The following is a 21,701-nucleotide window of genomic DNA, read 5'->3' as shown; positions in this document are numbered from 1 at the left end:
AAAAAATCTTTAAAATGGTGGAAAATCTACCATTTTATAAATTTCAGCTTCTAAGATATTAAATAAATTCCCGTTAATAAAGTCGTTGGAGTACAAAATTTGGAATCAAAATATACGAGTAATTTTTATTTTATTTTATTCTAATTGCAGGAAATTCATTTCTATTAAATATAAATAAATTTCTTTCTACAACTAACCAGTAATAACATTTTTCTTTTTATAATAAATTTTAGCATTCTCTCAATTCATTAGTATCAATAATATATTTGATTTCATCCTCCATTGAATAAAAATCAGGACTTGTATCTTCTTTTACCATGAATTTTGTTTTGAATCATTGAGGTAAGGTTCTTTTTTTCAGAGTAATTTGAAGAAAAAGCAGTGGGAAAGAGAAATAACTAAAAAATGGGTTAAAGATATAATTTCACATAGACATGAGTTCTATTTGTATAAAAATAGTCAAGAGACCAAACATGATAAATTTTTGAATACTTAAAGGACTAAAACTAGTAAATGCATAGTCAAGAGACTAAAAATGGTAAGTATATAATTAAGAGACCAAACATGATAATATTTTGAATAGTTAAAGGACTAAATATGATAAATGTATAGTTATAGGACTATTTTAGACATACTTTAATAGTTGATGGACCATTTATGAAATTCTCTAATTATAAACAATCGTACCCAAAATGAATATTTTTGTAGCAAATAGTTGAATTATTCAACTATAAATTCTAAGTCATCGCTATTTAATATCATACATATTTTGTGACAATTTTTTGTTGTCACTAAATCGTAGGTTGATTAGAGACAATAAAATAATTGTCACCAATTAATTATATTATTAGTGACGAAAATAAATGTTACAATAAAATCTAAATTTTTATAGCTAAAACTTAGAATATTTAACTACAAATTCTAATTTGTCACTATTGTATCAACATATTTTTTGAGACGAAATTATTTTGTGTCTAAAAATTAATTAATTTTAAGACAAAAATAATTTGTCACAAATTAAAAACATCATTAGTGACGATATAATGTGTCACTGGTAACTTTAAATTCGTGACTGACAGTACTCAATAAATGGCGCCAATACATTTTTTGGTGGGAAACTTTAGTGGACAAAACTTTGCTACGAACTATTATGTTTCGTCACCAAAAGTATCTGCCTTGTATATTTAAGCACGAAAAGTAATTTTTGCCACTAAAAGTGAATAATTAATGACGAATTTTATGTCGTAGCTAATAATTTCGTAGCTATATATCATATTTGTTGTAGTGTACCATGTAAAGATATGACACCTGAGCCTAACTCAACCCCAAAAGCTAGCTCATGAGGGGAGGTTTGTCCAAGTCCAAATGATGAGACCAATTTCCCATCCCTCTATTGATGTGAGACTTCTTAACGGGCTGCAACTTCGCCATTTTTGGTTATGTACCTTCTTGCTGTGTATTATCTATGATGATATAATTTGGTTAGCACATCCAATACGTCGAAAAGCATCACAACACAAAGCTTCTGGTCTGTCATTTTTCAAACTTTTGTTGATTTGTAACACTCTTTCCAGCAATCATTTTCCAAATCCACATTTTAATTTTAAGTTTTTACCACTGAACTCATTATATTTTAGAAATTATGGGAAGTCTATTAAGTAGTTTACACAAACCAGATGAACTTGTTCTTGGATCTTAACCACCTTTAGTTAATCTTATGTTAACCAATTTTATTTTTATTTTTAAAAAAGAGATCAGATCCCAAGTACTGTTACAAATTGTTACTGACAATTAATTTAATTTGGAAATATTGGGCACTTTCCTCCTCATTAAGATTTAGGTAAAGTCTTGTACTGAATGGGACGTGCCATAAATTCCAAAGTCCAAGTCAATTGTTGTTCCACTCTACATAATATTTTAATCTTTGCCCAGTCAATACACAGAGGGGCCTCAGAAAAAATTCATTTTTTTCCATACTTTAATTGACTATGGGTGTGTTCGGTAGGAAGGAAAGTGTTTTTGATTACTAAGATTAATTAGGATTCCTAGCACTTATTTTTTAAATTTAGAGATTTTATTCTCAAATTTGGCCATGAACATAGTCAGAAGCTAATAAAGTATTTTCGCCTCCGTAATTTTTATTCAAATAATCTGATTCTTGTCACCTTTACTGGGGTTTGGTTTTAGGCCCTAAGTCAATATTAAGGTGCTGGAAATCAACAAAATGAAGTTTCTCAGAAGTGATAATTATGGGTATACAGCAGCAACAACAACAAATCCAATGTCATAGCTTTTTAATTGTTATAGTATCAGAGAGTCTGAGCATGATGGGGGTGTTAGAGTGAGTTAAAGTCTCACATTGACTGGGAAATGAACTGGTGATTTACTTATATGGACTTGCGCAATACTAAAAATGAACTGATGGTATGAATTTATTTGGAAAAAGAAGAAGCTAAAAAGCAAGTAATTTTTGGAGCAAAATTACATTTACAACTATCACTTTGGAATTTGGTTTGTTAGTATTTTCTTCGAATGCAACTGTCCAATGGTTGTTAATTATAGTGCCACTCTTTTCATGCTCAGTCTCCTCATCCTTTCTTCACAGCATCTGATAAGTTGTTAACCTTCTGAAGCTTTTAGTACTAATTCCTCCATTTCCTGAATCAATAGCCTCTCCTATGTAGTGAATTCCACATATGGAGCCACACTGACACCCATCCTCTTTAGAGAAGGGAACGAGACTCTGTTTGTCTGTGGTTTCTTATGTGATTACACTGGCACTGCTTGCGTTTTTGGCATCCTTTTATCCCCAAATATCTACTATTCTTATCTATCTTACCCGAGATTAGTATGGTCAGCAAATCGGAACAATTCAGTTAGAGCTAATGCAACCTTGCAACTTTGGCAAGACGGAGGCTTGTTCTTGATGGCAAGAGGGAAAGAAATTTAAGTCGGAAATTGGTACATACGGATGCAGTGGTCAAAGGTTTGGGAGTGCGTCTTGTGTATGAGAATTGATGGCAAGAGGGAAAGAAATGATCAATGCCAAAAGTTTTCTTACGCATGGAATAAGTTGAAATGCATATGAATTTGTTCAACTTAGAAACATAATTATAATCTAGAAAGCAACTTAGAAATGGGAGAAGGAGTCGATAAGAACTCATAGAATCATGTACTAATTATGTACTTATTTTTTCATCTATACATCAAAGTCGTATAAGAATAATGTATACACTGTATTTTTTCTTTCTCTTTTTTTTTTGTGTGTGTTTTTTCTCTATTAGACTTCTTAAATTAGTTTTCTATGAGTGTTTTATTGCCATAAGTCTATATTCTTATTTTGTAATTGTTGCATTTTATTACTTATTGCATACATATTTCCATGAAATTTTAGTTGTTCTAACTTATCGATAAAAATTCATATGAAGCACACGTGCTTTGCACGTGTCCAGAAACTAGTCTTACTAAAAGTGGGAACAAAAGAAATAAAATCATACTAAACTGATTGAACAGAAAAATATAAGATAGAGCTAAAAAAAAGAAGTAAAAGTTACAAGATAGTACATGAAGCTCAAAAAACTAATGCAAAGTTACTGAATATTACATTTATGAAAGTTACTCTAGAATTGGAAATATTGTCATAATTCTCAAGCATATTGTTTACCTTGGTCCAGATAAAACTGAAGGCAGTATTGAACTGATAGGGACTTCCATCTGTTGGTTGCCTGCCCCAGCCTCAGTTAGGTTTGTGAAATTGAAATCCAAGTTGGTTTCAACAGACACCAAACCTTCCAGTACCTTAACCACCAATGACATGGAAGGCCTCTTGTTGAAATCGCCTTGTACACACCACGCTGCGAGGCTCATCATTTCCGTCACTGCTTCCCTGTGGAGCTGCATATCCTCATTGTTTTTGTCAACCATATCAATGAGCTGATCTTGTTCTGCTTTTCTCTTAAAGACACTAAGCAAATGGACATTATCTTCATCAGCCTGCGACCAATCCAAATTCTTTCGCCCACAAAGAACTTCCAAGAGCACAATTCCAAAGGCATATACATCTACTTTCTCGGTTATTACAGACCTCAACCATTCAGGAGCTAAATACCCTGGTGTTCCTCTCATTCTAGTAACAACTTTGCTTTTGTCTTTCTCAATTAGTTTCGACAACCCAAAATCAGATATCTTAGCATTGAAATTTTGATCTAAGAGGATGTTGTGTGGTTTGATGTCCAAATGAATTATCTTCTGATTGCATTCATCATGAAGATACGCTAATCCTTTTGCAATATCTGATATTATCCTTTGCCTCGTAAGCCATGTAAGCCCATATTCTTGCTTTTCATGAGAAATCCACCTATCCAATGATCCATTTACCATGTACTCATAGATCAGAACCCGGTGATCTTTTTCAGCACAAAAGCCGATGAGTTTTACCAAATTGACATGGTGAATACTACCAACTATCTTTACCTCTGTTAAGAATGAATCCTTTACTTGACCTAAACCATTCAGACGCTTCACAGCTATTTTGTTGCCATTACTCAGTGTTCCTTCATATACTGAGCCAAATCCTCCTTCCCCGAGCTTTCTGCTGAAATCTTGTGTAATTATTTTCAACTCATTGTAAGAGAATCGAGTTAGGATTCCCGGTAAGATTGGTGCTAAATCCAGAAGATCCCTAGCCTTGACAGACAGTGTCCTCTTTTTGAAAAGAACAAACCATGCACTAATACTTAAAATCATTCCCACTAAAGCAGCAAGAGCAGATGCTACAATCACTTTCAGAGGTCTTGATTGCTTTCTTTGAGAAACGATTGGCGGCTGATACTGAGCCTTTGCGAAATTCTGCACCTTCAGAAAAACTTTTGTCTTGTCACTACCAGACCAGTTGTCCTTAAGAGAGAATACTTCATTCAGTAATAAGCAGTTTTTTCTTAGAGTTTTAGACCAAACAGCAGCTTTGCAGGAACAGTTACTCAAACAGGCCGCTTTGCAATTTTCCATCTTTGTTCCCTCAAACCACATGTTTGAACTTGCATAAAAGTTGATCTCAAATGCAAAATATGTGGTGTCGCTGAGCTCTATAAGATTATGATAATGTGAAGAGTTGCAAGAAATAGATGTTAGCTGTGAACATCCGAGATCCGGGTTCCTATTTATTGGCCTGAAGAAGTTTCCTTCTACCGGACAATTACATTGCCCATCATTTGTACAAATGCTATATCTTCCACACACCATTGGGTACCCACAGTTCCCCAGATATGAACCCATGACCCCATCTAACTGTTTCCAATCAAATGCATCCGACTGGTATAACCTTAAATATCCATCAGGCCCAAGCTTTATGAATTGGGGTGTATAAGGGTCTTGTAGAGCAGTAAAGGTTCGACCGTCAAAATCGTAAAGAGGACTATTTTGAGCATCATCCCCACTTGAAGCGATATAATACTGAGGTGGGTTGGTATCTATGGAAGACACCAGGCTTCCATTAAGAACAGTAAAAGAAAAGGACTGATTGGATCCTGAAATGCTTGCTATCAGCTTCCTCCCAGAAACCAACTTCTGCCCCGGAAGCAAACAATCTGTTGGATGATCAAAAGACTGCCAAATTGCTTGTTTTCTCTTATCAAAGAGCACAAGATTTCCCATTTCTGTCATTTTTAAGCCAGAAACAGATTTTCCAGTAGTATTAGTGGACCAAACAACAGTGCCATCAGAGTCTGTCAAGACCAAGTTGCCATTTTGGCCTAGTTGCAACGTTGCATTGACTTTCACTGGATGGTTCCTGTTAGCAGACCAAACTAACTGGGGAGCACTCATAACCCCGTCAGATCTGTTGTGATACAAAAGGATACCAAGAAGGCAATCTGTGGTACTGTTAGTTGGGCAATAGAAGGCAAAGAGAAACTGAGAGCTATCCTTTCTGCTCCGAATAATAGGCGTCATTTCAGAAGGCTCGGAGGTATTGTAAACTCTAACATTTGGCATATTGATCCAAGAATTGGAAAGTCCAGTAGTAGAATTCAAAAAATTGACATTATAGCTCCAGAAAGGTTGCGAGAAAGCAAACCGGGATGAAAAAAAGTGGAGACAAATGAAGAGAAGGATAGGAAGATACACTCTCTGCTCTGCAATCATATCTTTGTTGCAAAATCTAAAGTTCTTAGAAAATTATATTTTGGGATATGACCTTCTTGTTGTGAACAGTTGAATGAGAAAAAGATACCAAGTCTCTATTTCCAATCTTTGCTGAGTGGTTAGGCATCACAATTAATATTTGCCCCGTGATATCATTTTCCAAACATTTGGTAACTTCTAACACTATTTCCAGCAGCTGTATTTTGACTGTATAAAATGACTTCACTTTATTTACTAAAATTTGAAAGTGAACCTTGTGATGCCTTTTACAATAAAGCATGGCTATGATTATATATTTCAAGAACGTTGAGAAACCTTTCAAGTTCCAAATCCTCAGAATTCAATTAGCTTGGATTTCTGGAAAGGAAATAGAAAAGTTAAATTAAGGTCGAACCTAGTTCTGACACCATGTGAAAAGATGACCCTTACGCCTAGCTTAACCCCAAAACTAGCTCATGAAGGAGGATTTTGCATGTTCATATAAGGAAACTAACAACCCATTTAAGGGCTCTAACTCATTCTAACAAGGACAAACGAATTTTCAGGCCCAGTTTTCCGGTAGCGTATCACAATAATGCTCACTGGACACTACCAGTTGAAGTTCCTAATTCAAAAGGAAATAGAAAAAGGAAAGTTGAAGGTATCATTAGTCAAATCCTTACTCAGTCAACATGGGGAGGGTCCTCACAGAAACTTTTTTCAATATGTTTTGTCTTCTTAACTTTTGTTGACTTATGCACTCTTCCAGCAGCTGACTTGTTCAGCACAGAAATGAAAAGAAAAAAAAAACTGATTTATTCCTTTAATTTCTTGTATCTCCGTGTGCAAGAAATTCAGAAACGAGTGATATCAATTTAGTTGTTGCTGCAAATTGAGAAATCAAAACTAATGGAATTATGAGTGTTTGTCTACGCTGTTGATAATTGAAAGTCAACTTCATGCTGTTTTCAAATTTTAGTAAAATAAAATGAGAAATCATTGTATGTTACAGTCAAAGTTGGTTGCTGAAAATAGTGTTGGAAGTCAACAGAATGGAAGAAATTAAATGTGATGCCTTTAAACTAAGCAAAGATTGAAAATGAGAACCTAGTTAATTTAAAACTGATTTATGCTAAGTCTAAAGAGAGGTCATATCCCCAAAAACGGCACAACAGAAAGAACTCATATATTTTAGAAAAATATGTTTGTAGAAAAGAGACTGTATTTTCCTATCCTTCTCTTCATTTATCTCCTCTTATGTTCGTCTCGATTTGCTATATCGCAACCTTTACAGGACTACAACACCACTCTTTCAAATTCTACTGCAGGGCTTGCCAGGCTTTCCTCTTTCTGGATCAACAGGCCCTCTCTTATTGTTAATTCCACCGACGACTTCTTTGGTTTGGTGACACCTGTTTTATTAGGAAAATATTATTTAGACTGGTTTAGAGTCGCCACTTAATTTTTATAGGGAAATTAAGAAAACTGATTTTTTCAAAAGATTAAAAAAAAAAACAAAAAATCTAATGAAAAATAATTAAGGAATTCAAGGTTCTTATTAACATTCTAGGAAGGTTTTAAAAGCACCTAGAATATCCACTAATGTGGTTATCCGACAATTAAATTTTTGGCTAAAAGTACTTTAACTTAATTTGAATAGAACGATTGAACTATTTTATAGTTCAGATGGTTATAAAAGGGGAAAAGGGAAATATTGACGTACAACCTAAGTGAGATACTTTTCGAAATTTATTCTTTTAAGTCTTTTGAAAGACGATCGATTTAGTTAAATTGTTAAAACGGAATGAGCGTCTTTTGGGGATTTGAACTCTTCAACCCTAAGATTAACGACAAATACTAACAAGCAAAACAAACACAGTAAAATAAAGAGGGAAAGAGGGTTGGACCCAAATCTGGTTTCTGTCTATCTGAACCAATATTTGGGCCCATTTTTATTTTGGGCCTTCGGCCCATTTGAGTTGCACATGTCCTAGACTAACACAAAGTAATCATTCTTTCTTTCGGGCCTTAGGCCCAATTTTCCACCTGCCCTAAAAATTGACAAAGTAATAGCAAGATTTAATGACAAGGGCTTAGGCACAAAATAACAAAATACAAAAAATGAAAGGCGGGCCTTTGACCCAATCTTTCCAAATTTTTGATCTGTTGCATATTCTTTCAAGCTCCGGGACCTGTTCATCAGTTTCAAAGCTGGTTGACTCGGAAAGAAGGAACTTGAGCCTTTATGGCTCTCTCGAAATGCAAGGAAAAAAGGTCCGTCGTGGACTCAAAGAGGTTCATGTAACACACAAAAGGGAAGACGATATTAATATTCAAAATAAGGAAACAATTAAGCCATGATTTTAATTTATAAGGAGGTAAGGTTAGACAATTTACAATAACAGAAAGTTATTACTAGTGTATTAAATGGAATTCAAGGGAAAGTACAAGCCAAGAAAAAGGTGAAAACACATATTTGACAATAAGAAAAGCTCAATTTTATTAAAGTTAATTAAGAAAGTAGCCTTACTGCCTATTACATTAAAAGGACACCTCATATTTATTTACTCCGAAATGCCAATATTAAGCAAATATCAACAAGGCATATCGGATAAACCCATAATCTAGCATGCTGGAAAATATGACAAAATGTATGAAAAAAGCAAAATGGGCTATCTGCTACCATTAAACAAATACCTAATAACCTATAGCTAGGCAGTAGACAACTTAGACAAAATCCACACCCGACTAGAAGAAATAATAAAACTTTACAACAACACAACTTCACGCGATGGTTTACGAAATTTCGATTTTACGCATTACTAGAATGCGGTTGGGCATAAACGTACTTTCTCTATTTCCAAGTAGAAAAATACAAATATAATATATCAAAATCACAAGGAATTAGCGTAGGAAGAACTAAAGATTTAGCCAGTCAACAACAAAAAATGTCCCAATCCAAACATTCTTACATATTAAACTTAAACATAAACTAGGACTTAGATACAAGAAAAACCACAGATTTCAAACCAACTCAATTGACAAATGTAAGAAATTTCGACTAAAATTTAGATCGGAAGGCGAAACTCGATTCAAGCAAACCACATTAGACCATAAGACCTCAAAGATATTTGAAAGATAGACAAAATTAAACTATTGGAGTAAGAACGCAAACACACTATGAATGCTTTACCATATCAACTGATCTTAGAAGCCTAGACTCGTAAATGACAGCTTTATGATACGCTCAAATTACACCTCCTTACAGAAGTATAAGCGATCGTTATTAAGTAAAGAAACTTGTAGGTTGGGATCGATCCCACGAGGAAAATGGTTTAGATTTTACTTTAACTAACAATTATATTCAATTAGTCAAATTATTTCTAGAAACAGGTAATAAAAAGGGGGGGGGGGGTTGTGCTTGTGTGAAACAAATAGTAATAAATAAGTAGTCAATAATCAAACTCAACTTTGGTTGTTATCAAGATAAGAGAAATAACTAGGGTATACGTGTTCCCCACAATCTCATAACGCAATAATCCTAGTAATAACAATCCTCTTCTAGTGTATTACATACAAAGTGATAAGTTAGGTATCTCTAAATCCTTGGTCCGGCATCTAGAGAATTTCACCCCACACCTTGGTCCAGCTACGTGTGTATAATTTACTAACCCTTACCTTTACCTCATATTAGACATCATAATCGATGTTTGGCTTAGTTATTACATCGCACCAATCGACACTAGCCTATTAGATAGTATCACACTAAATCTATGTTGATAATTCTTTTCTTGTTAATTACCTCCTTGGTTCGGCAAGTAGCAACAAGGCGAGTTCTAACGTTGGCCACCGTTAAAAAGACTTCTAAACGAAAGAATTATCAATACATGCAACACACTATTCAAGAATTGCTTATTTACTATTCATACTTTGTTAATCGATCATAGTTTCCACAACCCTAGTTGTGGATTTAGTTACTCATATTGGCAAAAACACAATTCATAATTGTAGATGAAGAAATCATGAACTTACGTAGAGAGAATAATAAACCCAGAAATTTTACTTGAATTTCAAAGCCAAAATCTTCAAAACGAACTTGGGAAATCAATAATTGTTAGAGTTGCAAATTAATCTCCAAAGTTACAAAGCAAAAATAGAATAATAGTGTCTAACCCCTAAAAACGAGGTTTACATGTCCTATTTATAGAAAACAAATCCTAAATAAAAAAGGAAACAAATTAAGGAAAGTTTTGTTCAGGTACGCGTCTTCAATCCACGAGACCGACTTACGGACCGTTGATGGATCTACGGTCCGTAAGTCCCTTCCGTCACTCGGGACTTAGAAAATATTTCAGCTTCCAACAATCAGCTTCTCTGAAGCAAACGACAGACGAACAGTACGGACCGTAGATCGATCTACGGTCCGTCAATCCCCTCTGTAGCTCCATACTTAGAATCTTCAAAAATCAGGTATTGGAACCCTCGCAGTCTCACTCTACGGATCAACAGTATGGTCCGTAGATCAATGGGCACCGTGGTTCCTCACTTGGTCAGATTTTCCTGATTTGTCCTCAATACCATGTCTGCTGATCTACGGTCATAACCTACGGACCGTGAATGGACCTACGGTCCGTAGATCACCTCCGTGGATGCCTTTTTCTACATTTCCTTCAGCTGTCTCTAAACTTCTGCGCCTGAACACCTTTCCTGCAAAACATGATAAAAACACCTAAAAACCAATATAAAAAGGCCCTAGACACACACAACTTGTAAGTGAAATGTATTAGAAATACCGTAAACTCATGGTATATCACTTTACACAATATCAAACTTAAATGAACACGTGAATCACAGAGCAGATGAAATAACACGGGCTTGACAAACATCAGATAATAGATTCAAGAAAGGGAACAACGGACAGAACTCAAAGAGAGGCCATATCCCCAAAAAAGGCACAACAGAAAGAACTCATATATTTTAGAAAAAAATGTTTGTAGAAAAGAGACTGTATTTTCCTATCCTTCTCTTCATTTATCTCCTCTGTTGTTCGTCTCGATTTGCTATATCGCAACCTTTACAGGACTACAACTTCACTCTTTCGAATTCTACTGCAGGGCTTGCCGGGCTTTCCTCTTTCTGTTAATTCCACCGACGACTTCTTTGGTTTGGTGACACCCATACTTCAGCGAAGAAATGCTGGCTCACAATTCCTCTGTGGCTTCTACTGCAATTACAATGTCACTGAATGCCTTCTTGGTATCCTTTTGTACCACATCAACTACAACGAGGAGAACGATGTGATAAATAAACCCCAGTTAGTTTTGTCTGCTAACAGGAACCATCCAGTGAAATTCAATGCAACCTTGCAACTAGGCCATGATGGCAACTTGTCTTGACAGACTCCGATGGCACTCTTGTTTGGTCCACTGATACAATTGGGAAATCTGTTTCTGGCTTAAACTTGACAGAAATGGGAAATCTTGTTCTCTTTGATAAGAGAAAGCGCACAATTTGGCAGTCTTTTGATCATCCTACAGACTCTTTGCTTCCAGGGCAGAATTTGGTTTCCGGGCAGAAGCTCATAGCAAGCATTTCAGCAACCAATCGGAGTCAAGGTTTGTTTTCTCTTACTGTTCTCTATTCAAGATGGACCACTTACACGGATACTGACCCGCCTCAATATTACTACACTTCATCCTATGCTGATAGTCCTTATTACAGTTTTGATGGTCAAACCTTTACTGCTTTACACTCTCCTACTAACTCGACAACTCAATTCATGAAGATTGGGCCTGATGGACATTTAAAGGTATACCAATGGTCTGTAGTTGATTGGAACGAAGTATCTGACATTTTGTCGCCATATGTAGAAAACTGTGGGTACCCAATGGTATGTGGAAGTTATAGCATTTGTACAAATAATGGGCAATGTACTTGTCCACCACAGGAAAACTTCTTCAGACCATTTTCTGAGAGGAAACCAGATCTTGGATGTTCGCAGCTGACTTCCATTTACTGCAACTCTTCGCAGTATCATAGTTTCGTAGAGCTCAAGAATACTACATAATTTTCATTTAACATTGATCAGGATCTAAATTCGAGCAAATTATGGCTTGGGCAGACAAAGTTGGAAGATTGCAAAAGGGCCTGTCTGAGTAACTGTTCTTGCAAAGCTGCTGTTTTTGAATATGATTGGAATGGGGCTGGAAGAGGGAACTGTTTGTTACCGAATGAAGTTTTCTCTCTCACAGACAGCGAAGAACGAAGAGGCAAGACAGTATTTCTTAAGGTGCAAAATACCTCAAAGGCGCAGACTCGGTCTCTAATCATTCCTCATCCTGGAGGAAAGAAATCAAGACCTTTCAAAGTGATAATAGGATCTACTCTTGCAGCTTTCTTCGGGATAATTTTAAGCATAACTACTTGCTTTGTTATTTTCAGAAAGAGGGCACATGAGTCCAGAAAGGCTGCGGATATTTTGGATCTAGCACCAATCTTACCGGGAATTCTAACTCGATTCTCTTACAATGAGCTGAAAATAACTACAGATGATTTCAGTAGAAAGCTCGGGGAAGGAGGATTTGGCTGTGTTTATGAAGGAACACTGAGAAATGGAACTAAAATAGCTGTGAAGAATCTGGATGGTGTAGGTCAAGTAAAGGAATCATTCTTAACAGAAGTAAAGGCAGTCGGTGGCATTCACCATATCAATCTGGTAAAACTCATTGGATTTTGTGCCGAAAAAAGCCACAGGGTTATTTAGCTCCTGAATGGTTGAGCTCAGTAATCACGGAGAAAGTTGATGTTTATGCTTTTGGAATTGTCCTTTTGGAAATTCTCTGTGGGCGAAAGAATTTGGATTGGTCTCAACCTGATGAAGAAGATGTCCATTTGCTAAGTGTATTTAGGAGAAAAGCGGAACAAGAGCAGCTCATCAATATGGTTGACAAAAATGAGGATATGCAGCTCCACAGGGAAGCAGTGACAGAAATGCCTTGCTGCATGGTGTCTACAGGGAGATTTTTCCAAGAGGCCTTCCATGTCATTATATTGGTGGTTAAGGCATTGGAAGGTTTGGTGACAGTTGAAACAAGCTTGAATTATGATTTCACACATGTACCTGAGGTTGGGGCAGGCAACCAAGAGAGGGAAGTCATTATGAGTTCAAAATTTCCTTCAATTTTATCGGGACCAAGGTAAACAATATGCTTAAGATTTTGTCTTTGAAGGAACCAACATATGGTTGCGTAATGTCAAATATCGCAACATTTTCAATTCTAGCATAACTTATTTACAGTGTATGAGATTATAATTCATGAAATGTAATGTTCAGTAACTTCTATATTAAATTTTTGAGCTTCATGTAGAGGCTTCTCAATTCATGTGTGAATATAAGTATGCTGTAAGCTTTATTGTGTTATGCTATCGGAAAAGGCCATTTTCTTGATTTTTCATGAGATATCCCTTGTAAGGCTGGCTGTGGATTATGTATGATAATATAATTTGGTTTGCTTGGGTTTCTCTTTATCCAATCTTAGCACATTCAATTTCCCAAAAGCTTCCGTGCTGTCATTTCTGTTGAGTTGTAAGTTGTAACACTCTTTCCAGCAATCATTTTCCAAATCCACATTTTAATTAGTTGGGTTCATATTTTAAGTTTTTACCACTGAACTCATTATATTTTAGTAGTTAAAAGTTTACACAAACCAGATGAACTATTAGTGGATCTTTAGTTACTAACAATTAATTTGGAATTATTGGGCACTTTCCTCCTCATTCAGATTCAGGTCAAGTCTTGTACTGAATGGGACCATTTTGACCATTTCCAAGTTACAATTTCGTTATTGTTCAACCTTGCAGACAAATCAAGGTCACTGGAACTTTCATTTACTTCGTGTTATGCTTCTGCTCCTCACTCCTCAGTATTTGAAAACTAAAGGATCTAGGTGCACGAATTTGATGATTTTAATGTAGGCAAGTACATCGTAAGTAGTGTGTGAAACTATTTAGTAAATTTTTGTTTAGAATTATTCTTCAGCACCTATATAGGCTCCCTTGTAATGTGAGAGTGGAGTTATTTTAATGATATGAAATGGCATCTTTGAGCCCTCCTCGTTGTCCCCTATGATATTATCAAGGGTCCGCCTTAGATATTTCTAATAAGACTTTTTTTTTCCCCCTTAATCAATGGATAGTGACTTCTTTATCTCCATCTTCCCTCCTTTTCCATCTTTGCCTAGTCAATACAAAGAGGGACATCACAAAAAACACTTCTTCCTTATGCTATCATTTTCCGAGTTAATTTCACTATTTCGGAACTTTCCGAGTTAGTATATGAAAAAAGAGTTATGTTGAAACAAAATAAATAATAGATATAAAAAATAAAAATAAAAAGAATGTGTCTAATAAATTTAAAGAAAAACAAATTAAAAAGAAGAAATGGAACAAAAGGAAAAAATAATGAAAAATAAGAAGAAAGTCTAAGCCCAAAAAGTTCCATTTTCAAAAGCATTTAAAGGAGGGGAAAAATGTTGTCCATGAGATTTGAACCCGTGACCTAGGGGCAATTGTTGAACCACTTATCCACTAAGCCAAACCTGTACTTTATTTTAGGGGGTTCATTTTAATATATAAACGCATAAAATCAGAAATTGACGTTATATATACAAGTAGGGGTGTTCATGGTTTGGATAAAAACCGATCCAAACCGAAAAACCAAACCAAACCGATAAAATAAAACCGATTTTATTTGGGTTTGGTTTAGTTTGGTTTTAGATTTTTGAAAACCGATAGTATTTGGTTTGGTTATGGTTTTATTTGAAAAAAACCGAAGAAATAACCAAACCGATCCGATGAATTATATACATATATTTTATTAATATACATACTTAATATATTGGTTTTATAAACAATTTTAAAGATCTTATACATATTTTCATTAAAATTTCTTTATAATTTACTTATTGATAGCAAAAATGCCCAAGATGAAACATTTATCTTATTGATTTCATGTATATGAGTGTCTATGACAATTCTTTGTGGTACTGAAAATGTTATTGTCTTTTCCTTCTAGGCCAATATAGTGAATTTTAAAGTTTTATTGATAGTAAATATAGTGATCGAAAGTTCAGTAATTTAAGTCATTCTAACTATTTTTCGTTTTGAATGGATTGTTGTCACATTTTTCACATTTTAAATGAATTGTTTCTTTTATTTTTGTGTATGGTTAATAACCGAATAATCGAACCAAACCAAACCGAAACTGATAATCACCAAACCGATAAATGTATATTATATTTGGTTTGGTTTGGTTTTGATAATTTTAAAACCGATTAAGTTGGTTTGGTTTTGGTTTTGACCAATAACCAATCCAAACCAACCCGTGAACACCCCTATATACAAGTGTAAATTAGACTTAAATATCATCATTTCTAAGTTACAATCCAAATTTCAATTAAAGGACCTTTAAAAAGTATTACTATCATACTAAGCAGATTGAAAAGAAAAATATAAGAATTTTTTAAAGAAAAAGAATTAAAAATTACAAGATAGTGCCTGAAGCTCAAAAAACTACGGGATAAGGTAGAAGTACCCCCTAGACTATGACCGAAATTCCACAGACACACCTAAACTTTACTAGGGCCCTATTACCCCCTAAACTAATTTAAAATGGAATAAAATACACCACAAATGCTGACATGGCATAGAGAGTGCACCCACTCTTTTTTTTATTATTCAATTTCCCAATAGAGCCTGGGAGAACACACTCTCTTGAAAGCAAATGATGAGTGACAAATTGGACACATATTATTTTTTGATTGGTAACTTTATAATTAGTTAGTACACATTTTTATTGTTATTAAAACTTATATATATTTAATTATTTTTATGTTTTACTTTGTATATATTTATTTTTAAACTTTTTTTAATTAATTTATTATCTTTTCACTTTTAATTATTTTAAAAAAATTATGTGTATTTTTTTAAAAATAATTAAAAAGTGTCCTTTAATTTTAATGTGTTAATTTTTTTAAGTTTTATTTGATTTTCTTCACTTATTTTGATATCCGTTCAAAATTAACTTATTTTAAATACAAGACTTTTGGAATTAAATTTGAAATCAAATCAAAACGAAAGCCAAATAAAATTTAAAAAAATCTATAGAAAAATAAAGGAGAAAAACAACGAATGTAAGTAAAAAAAAAGTTTCGTTACAAGGTAAAAAAAATGTGTATTAACTTAATTTAAATAAAAGATAAAGAAAATAAGAATATTTTTTTAAAATAAATTAATATTTTAATTTTTGTAAAAACATTAATAATTTTATTTTAATAAATTAATTTTTAATTAAAAATAATAAAAAATAGTATTTACACACGTGGTGGGCGAGTGTGTACAAACACAACCAACTTGGGTGGTTTAAGGTGCCACGTCAGCACAAAAGGTGCACAAAGATACAAAAAAATGAGTTCAGGGGGTAATAGGACCTTAGTTAAGTTTAGGTCCGTTGTTGATGTTCGATTGTTTAACTCGCAGCCAAGGAATGTTCTTGATCTGCGAACAGAACCGAAGGAGGTTACTGCGACAACAAACGAACATGTTGGTCGCAGATTAGTTCGTTCTGCGCCGCCAGCGGCCTCAACTCAAAGGCGCAGGTTGATCTTTCTAGTTGAGGCTGCATTCATTTATTCATATTCAACTTGACACGTGGGAAGGGCTTACTCTACTAGTGGCTCGGCTTGGTCTCGCCCCCCTCCCGCACTATTCCTCCACACTAAAAAGAGCAATTGAGAATCTCGAGAACTTTCCGAGAGTCTGTCTTCGCTGGGGGTTTCGAAAAGAAAGGAGTATTTCATTCTTTTACTGCCTTCCATTCAACGGACTACTTTTGCAATGTCTGTCACATGAAGAAGCTCAGCAAGCCTTGCAAGAAGTACATGCTTTATTAATAGCTATCTGCGTCGAGTGTTTCGATTGAAAGAGGAAGGGAGACAACTCAAATGCCAGCACATAAATAGAAAGAGTCATGCTTCAAAGTGGAATTCTTCTAAGATCTGAGATTTCGCTCATAGTCTAGGGGTACATATGTCTTATCCCAAAAACTAATGCAAAGTTACTAATATTACATTCACGAAATTAGACTAGAATTGGAAATATTGCAGTAGTTGACATGTGTTCTTTTCAAGACTAAATTGCTCAAGCATATTGTTTACCTTGGTCTAGATAAAACTGAGGGAATTTTTGGACTAAATTTCTCAAGCATATAAATTTTTGTTTCTGTACTTGGCAGAGCATCTGGCCCTCAAGAACTCCCTACAGATATGAGAAGTATCCGGTTCATGATGTTCTTGTGAGTCTCGACCTTAATTTTTCTTAAATCCATAAATATTGAACTCATGTAGATACTGTGTTTGAGTTACCACTAGTTACTTGTAATTAAGGGAACTAACTACTGCACAAACCACAGTTTCTAAAAACTTAGCTTAAACCAATTGGAGTAACATCTCATGTTTTGCTGATTCATTCGCGTTGCCTGCCCTACAAAATCGATTACTAATTTTACAAGAACATCCTGATACTTACCTCAAAAAATATGAGGAAAACTTTGCAAACAGTAGTTCTACACAGCAAAACTTGCTTTGAGGATCTTTTCTGATAGCTTATCACAGTAAAGCTTATTGGGCACAACCAGCTGAAGTTACTTATGAAAGTATCAGCGCTTAAAACACTCAATACTATATCTCCTCTAGCATATGAATTGAGGAGCTTCTACATGATAATCGTACATGAAGCTCAAAAAATCTAATGCAAAGATACTGAATATTACATTCATGAATTGTAATCTCATACACAATAAGAAGTTATGCTAGAATTAGAAATATTATTTACCTCGGTCCCGATAAAACTGATGGCAATTTTGAGCTGATAGTGGCTTCCCTCGGTTGGTTGCCTGCCCCAAGCTCAGGTACATTTCTGAAATTATAATCTAAGTTGGTTTCAACAGTCACCAAACCTTCGAGTGCCTTAACCACCAATGACATGGAAGGTCTCTTGGAGAAATCTCCCTGTAGACACCATGCAGCAAGGCTCATCATTTCCGTCACTGCTTCTCTGTGGAGCTGCATATCCTCGTTTCTGTCAACCATATCTGTGAGCTGCTCTTGTTCTGCTTTTCTCGTAAAAACGCTTAGCAAATGGACATCTTCTTCATCAGTTTGGGACCAATCCAAATTCTTTCGCCCACAGAGAATTTCTAAGAGAACAATTCCAAAAGCATACACATCAACTTTCTCAGTGATTACTGAGCTCAGCCATTCAGGGGCTAAATACCCTGGTGTTCCTCTCATTCTAGTCACAACTTTGCTTTTGTCTTTCTCAATTAGCTTTGACAGCCCAAAATCAGATAACTTAGCATTGAAATTTTGATCTAAAANACAATTCCAAAAGCATACACATCAACTTTCTCAGTGATTACTGAGCTCAGCCATTCAGGGGCTAAATACCCTGGTGTTCCTCTCATTCTAGTCACAACTTTGCTTTTGTCTTTTTCAATTAGCTTCGACAGCCCAAAATCAGATAACTTTGCATTGAAATTTTGATCTAAAAGGCTGTTTTGGGGTTTGATGTCCAAATGAATTATCTTATGGCTGCAATCCTCATGTAGATAAGCTAACCCTTTCGCAATATCTGATATTACCATTTTCCTTGTGTTCCATGTAAGCCCATTTTCTTGTGTAATCCACCTATCCAACGATCCATTCACCATGTACTCATAGATTAGAAGCCTGTGGCTTTTTTGGGCACAATATCCAATTAGTTTTACCAGATTGATATGGTGAACGCCACCGACTGTCTTTACTTCTGTTAAGAACGATTCTTTTACTTGACCTACACCATCCAGATGCTTCACAGCTATTTTGGTAACACTACTCAGTGCTCCTTCATATACAGAGCCAAATCCTCCTTTCCCGAGCTTTCTGCTAAAATCTTGTGTAATTTTTTTCAGCTCATTGTAAGAGAATCGAGTTAGGATTCCTGGTAAGATTGGTTCTAGATCCTGAAAATCCACATCCTTGCTGGACCCTATACTCCTTCTATAAAGAAGAAAGCTAACTGAGAGAACCAAAATTATCCCAAACAAAGCAGCAAAAGTAGATCCTATTATCACTTTTGAAAGACTTTGTTTTCTGTTTAGGGGAATTAGGGGAAATGACAGGTGAATGTTTGATCTCTGACATTGAGGAATTCTGCACCTTAAGAAATACTGTTGTGTCTACTTCATCCTCCTTGTCTACAAGGGAGAAGATTTCATTCAGCAACAAACATCTCCCTCTTCGAGAGCTAACCTGATCATATCTGAAAACAACAGCTTTGCAGGAACAGTTTCTCAGACAGGCCCTTCTGCAATCTTCCAACTTTTTCCCCCCAACCCAAAATATTCTCGAAAATATTGCATGATTGAAGTCAAATGCAAAATATGTGGTATTCTTGAGCTCTAGGAAGCTATGATGCTGTGGAGAATCGCAAGAAATGGATGTCAACTCCTGACATCCAAGATCTGGTTTCCTATCATTGGACGGCCTGAAGAAGTTTCCTTCAGCTGGACAAGTGCATTGCCCACCATTTGTACAAATGCTGTATTTTCCACACACCATTGGGTACTCACAGTTCTTTAGATCTGGAGAAAAAAGGTCATCTACCTCTATCCAATCAGTGGTATCCCATTTGTATACCCTTAAATGTCCATCAGGCTCAAGTCTCATGAATTGAGCTGTTGGTCCTGGAGGGTATCGTAAAGTCGTAATGGTTTGACCATCAATTCTTAAATAACGATTATATGGATAGTAAAATTCTGAAGCATAGTAATACTGGGGTGGGTCAGATTTTATGTAAGTGGTCAAGCTTCCATTGATAATAGCAAGAGAAAACAAACCTTGACTTATATTGGATGCTGAAACGCTTGCTATCAGCTTCTGCTCAGAAATCAACTTCTGCCCAGGGAGCAAAGAATCCGTTGGATGATCAAATGATTGCCAAATTGTGCGATTGTTCTTATCAAATAGCACGAGATTCCCCGTTTCTGTCATGTTTAAACCAGAAACAGATTTGCCAGTAGTATTAGTGGACCAAACAAGAGTGCCATCAGAGTCTGCCAAGACCAAGTTGCCATCTTGGCCTAGTCGTAAGGTTGCATTGGTTTTAACTGGATGGTTCCTGTTAGCAGACCAAACTAACCGAGCGGAAATGAACCAACCCTTCACTGATTCAGAGCTGTTGTAGAACAAGAGGATACCAAGAAAGCAATCCGGAACATGTCCTTTGCAGTAGAAGCCACAGAAGAATTGTGTGGCAGCATTTCCTCTCTGAAGGATTGGTTCCACCATATCACCAGAGAAATCAGCAGGGCGGTTCATCCACAGAGTGGAAAGCCGGCAGTAGAATTCACAGGTTTGTCATAAAATATCAAATAATTTTGGGAAAATGCAGACTGAGACCACAACAAGTGGAGATGAATGAAGAGAAGGACACGAAAATTCAGTCTCTGCACCGCAATCATTGCTCTCTAAACAAAACAAAACCAAACCAAATGTATTAGAAGAATATTTGGAACCAAGGGGAGTACTGTTGTACCTTTTCAAAGAGGGGCATCAATAAATTAAGGTTCAGATCACTTTACTCCTCATTAAGATTCATGTCAAGTCTTGTACTGAACATGATGTGCCCAGTCAATATCGAAAGGGACATCATATAACTTTTTAGCTGTGCTATTTTTTCCAAAACTTTAATTATTGACTATGGGTGTATTCACTTGTTTTGTACGAAGAAAAATGTTTTTTAGAAAAATAATGAGGTCGGGCTCTATCTTTCCACTAATGGGACCATTTTGACCATTTCCAAGTTACAACTTTCAATATTGTTCAACCTTGCAGGCAAATCAAGGTTACTGTGCTACGCTTCTGCTCCTCACTTCTCAGAATTTGAAGATTAAAGGATCTAGATGCGTGAATAATGAATTTGGTGTTTATTTGTTCTATTTTATACAAGTTAAAGTGCCTATTTGTGCACTATGAAAGTTGGAGGTCAAAGTTAAAATTTGAAGCCAAGTTTAGGGTCCAATATATGTATTATGCCTACAATAAATTAGGGGTTGATTTTAAAAAGGCCAACAGGAAGATATCATGAATAATTATTTTTCCAATATTATTTTTAAGTGTATCCGGTCAAAATATGAATCATTTGTGATTTTAAATATTTAAAAAATAAATTCTAAAATATATGATTTTCATTATTTATTTGAGAAAAGTTAAAATTTTGACCAATCACATTAGGCAACATAATAAATAAATATTTAATAATTCTACTTTAAGGGGGCTGTTAAAAAATAAAGGCAAATATGAGCCAAAGAATTAACATCGAGGGTATTTTTGAGCCAGAAGATTGATGTCAAGGGTATTTTAGGGCCGAAAGGTGGATGGAAGAAAACAATTTGAATAGATAGGGAAAGAAAGAGAGGCAGTGCGATATACGCAGAAAGAAGAGAAGGGTTCAACAAAATTAGACGGGTTGAGATAAATCTTTTT

At 35.3% G+C, this 21,701-nt stretch overlaps 1 protein-coding gene and 2 pseudogenes across 1 annotated transcript; 1 reads left to right on the top strand and 2 right to left on the bottom strand.

Annotated features, from left to right (window-relative positions):
- Positions 1 to 3,538: 3,538 nt before the first annotated feature.
- LOC125850648 (G-type lectin S-receptor-like serine/threonine-protein kinase SD2-5) lies at positions 3,539 to 6,219 on the bottom strand. Its single transcript, XM_049530506.1, has one exon. The coding sequence runs from the start codon at positions 6,139 to 6,141 to the stop codon at positions 3,661 to 3,663; it is 2,481 nt and encodes an 826-aa protein (XP_049386463.1). The 5' UTR covers positions 6,142 to 6,219; the 3' UTR covers positions 3,539 to 3,660.
- A 2,022-nt stretch (positions 6,220 to 8,241) lies between these two features.
- On the top strand, positions 8,242 to 13,513 carry LOC125850638 (G-type lectin S-receptor-like serine/threonine-protein kinase SD2-5; annotated as a pseudogene).
- A 4,492-nt stretch (positions 13,514 to 18,005) lies between these two features.
- On the bottom strand, positions 18,006 to 20,534 carry LOC125850637 (G-type lectin S-receptor-like serine/threonine-protein kinase SD2-5; annotated as a pseudogene).
- Between the last annotated feature and the right edge of the window lie 1,167 nt (positions 20,535 to 21,701).

Source organism: Solanum stenotomum, unplaced genomic scaffold, assembly GCF_019186545.1.
Source record: "Solanum stenotomum isolate F172 unplaced genomic scaffold, ASM1918654v1 scaffold18272, whole genome shotgun sequence".
NCBI classification, from domain to species: Eukaryota; Viridiplantae; Streptophyta; class Magnoliopsida; order Solanales; family Solanaceae; genus Solanum; species Solanum stenotomum.
The sequence above is the reverse complement of the archived record's forward strand: the minus strand, read 5'-3'. Positions and strand labels throughout refer to the sequence as shown.

Coding starts and splice junctions, on each gene's coding strand:
- LOC125850648 (XM_049530506.1), bottom strand. CDS start 6,141: ATGATTGCAGAGCAGAGAGTGTATCTTCCTATCCTTCTCTTCATTTGT.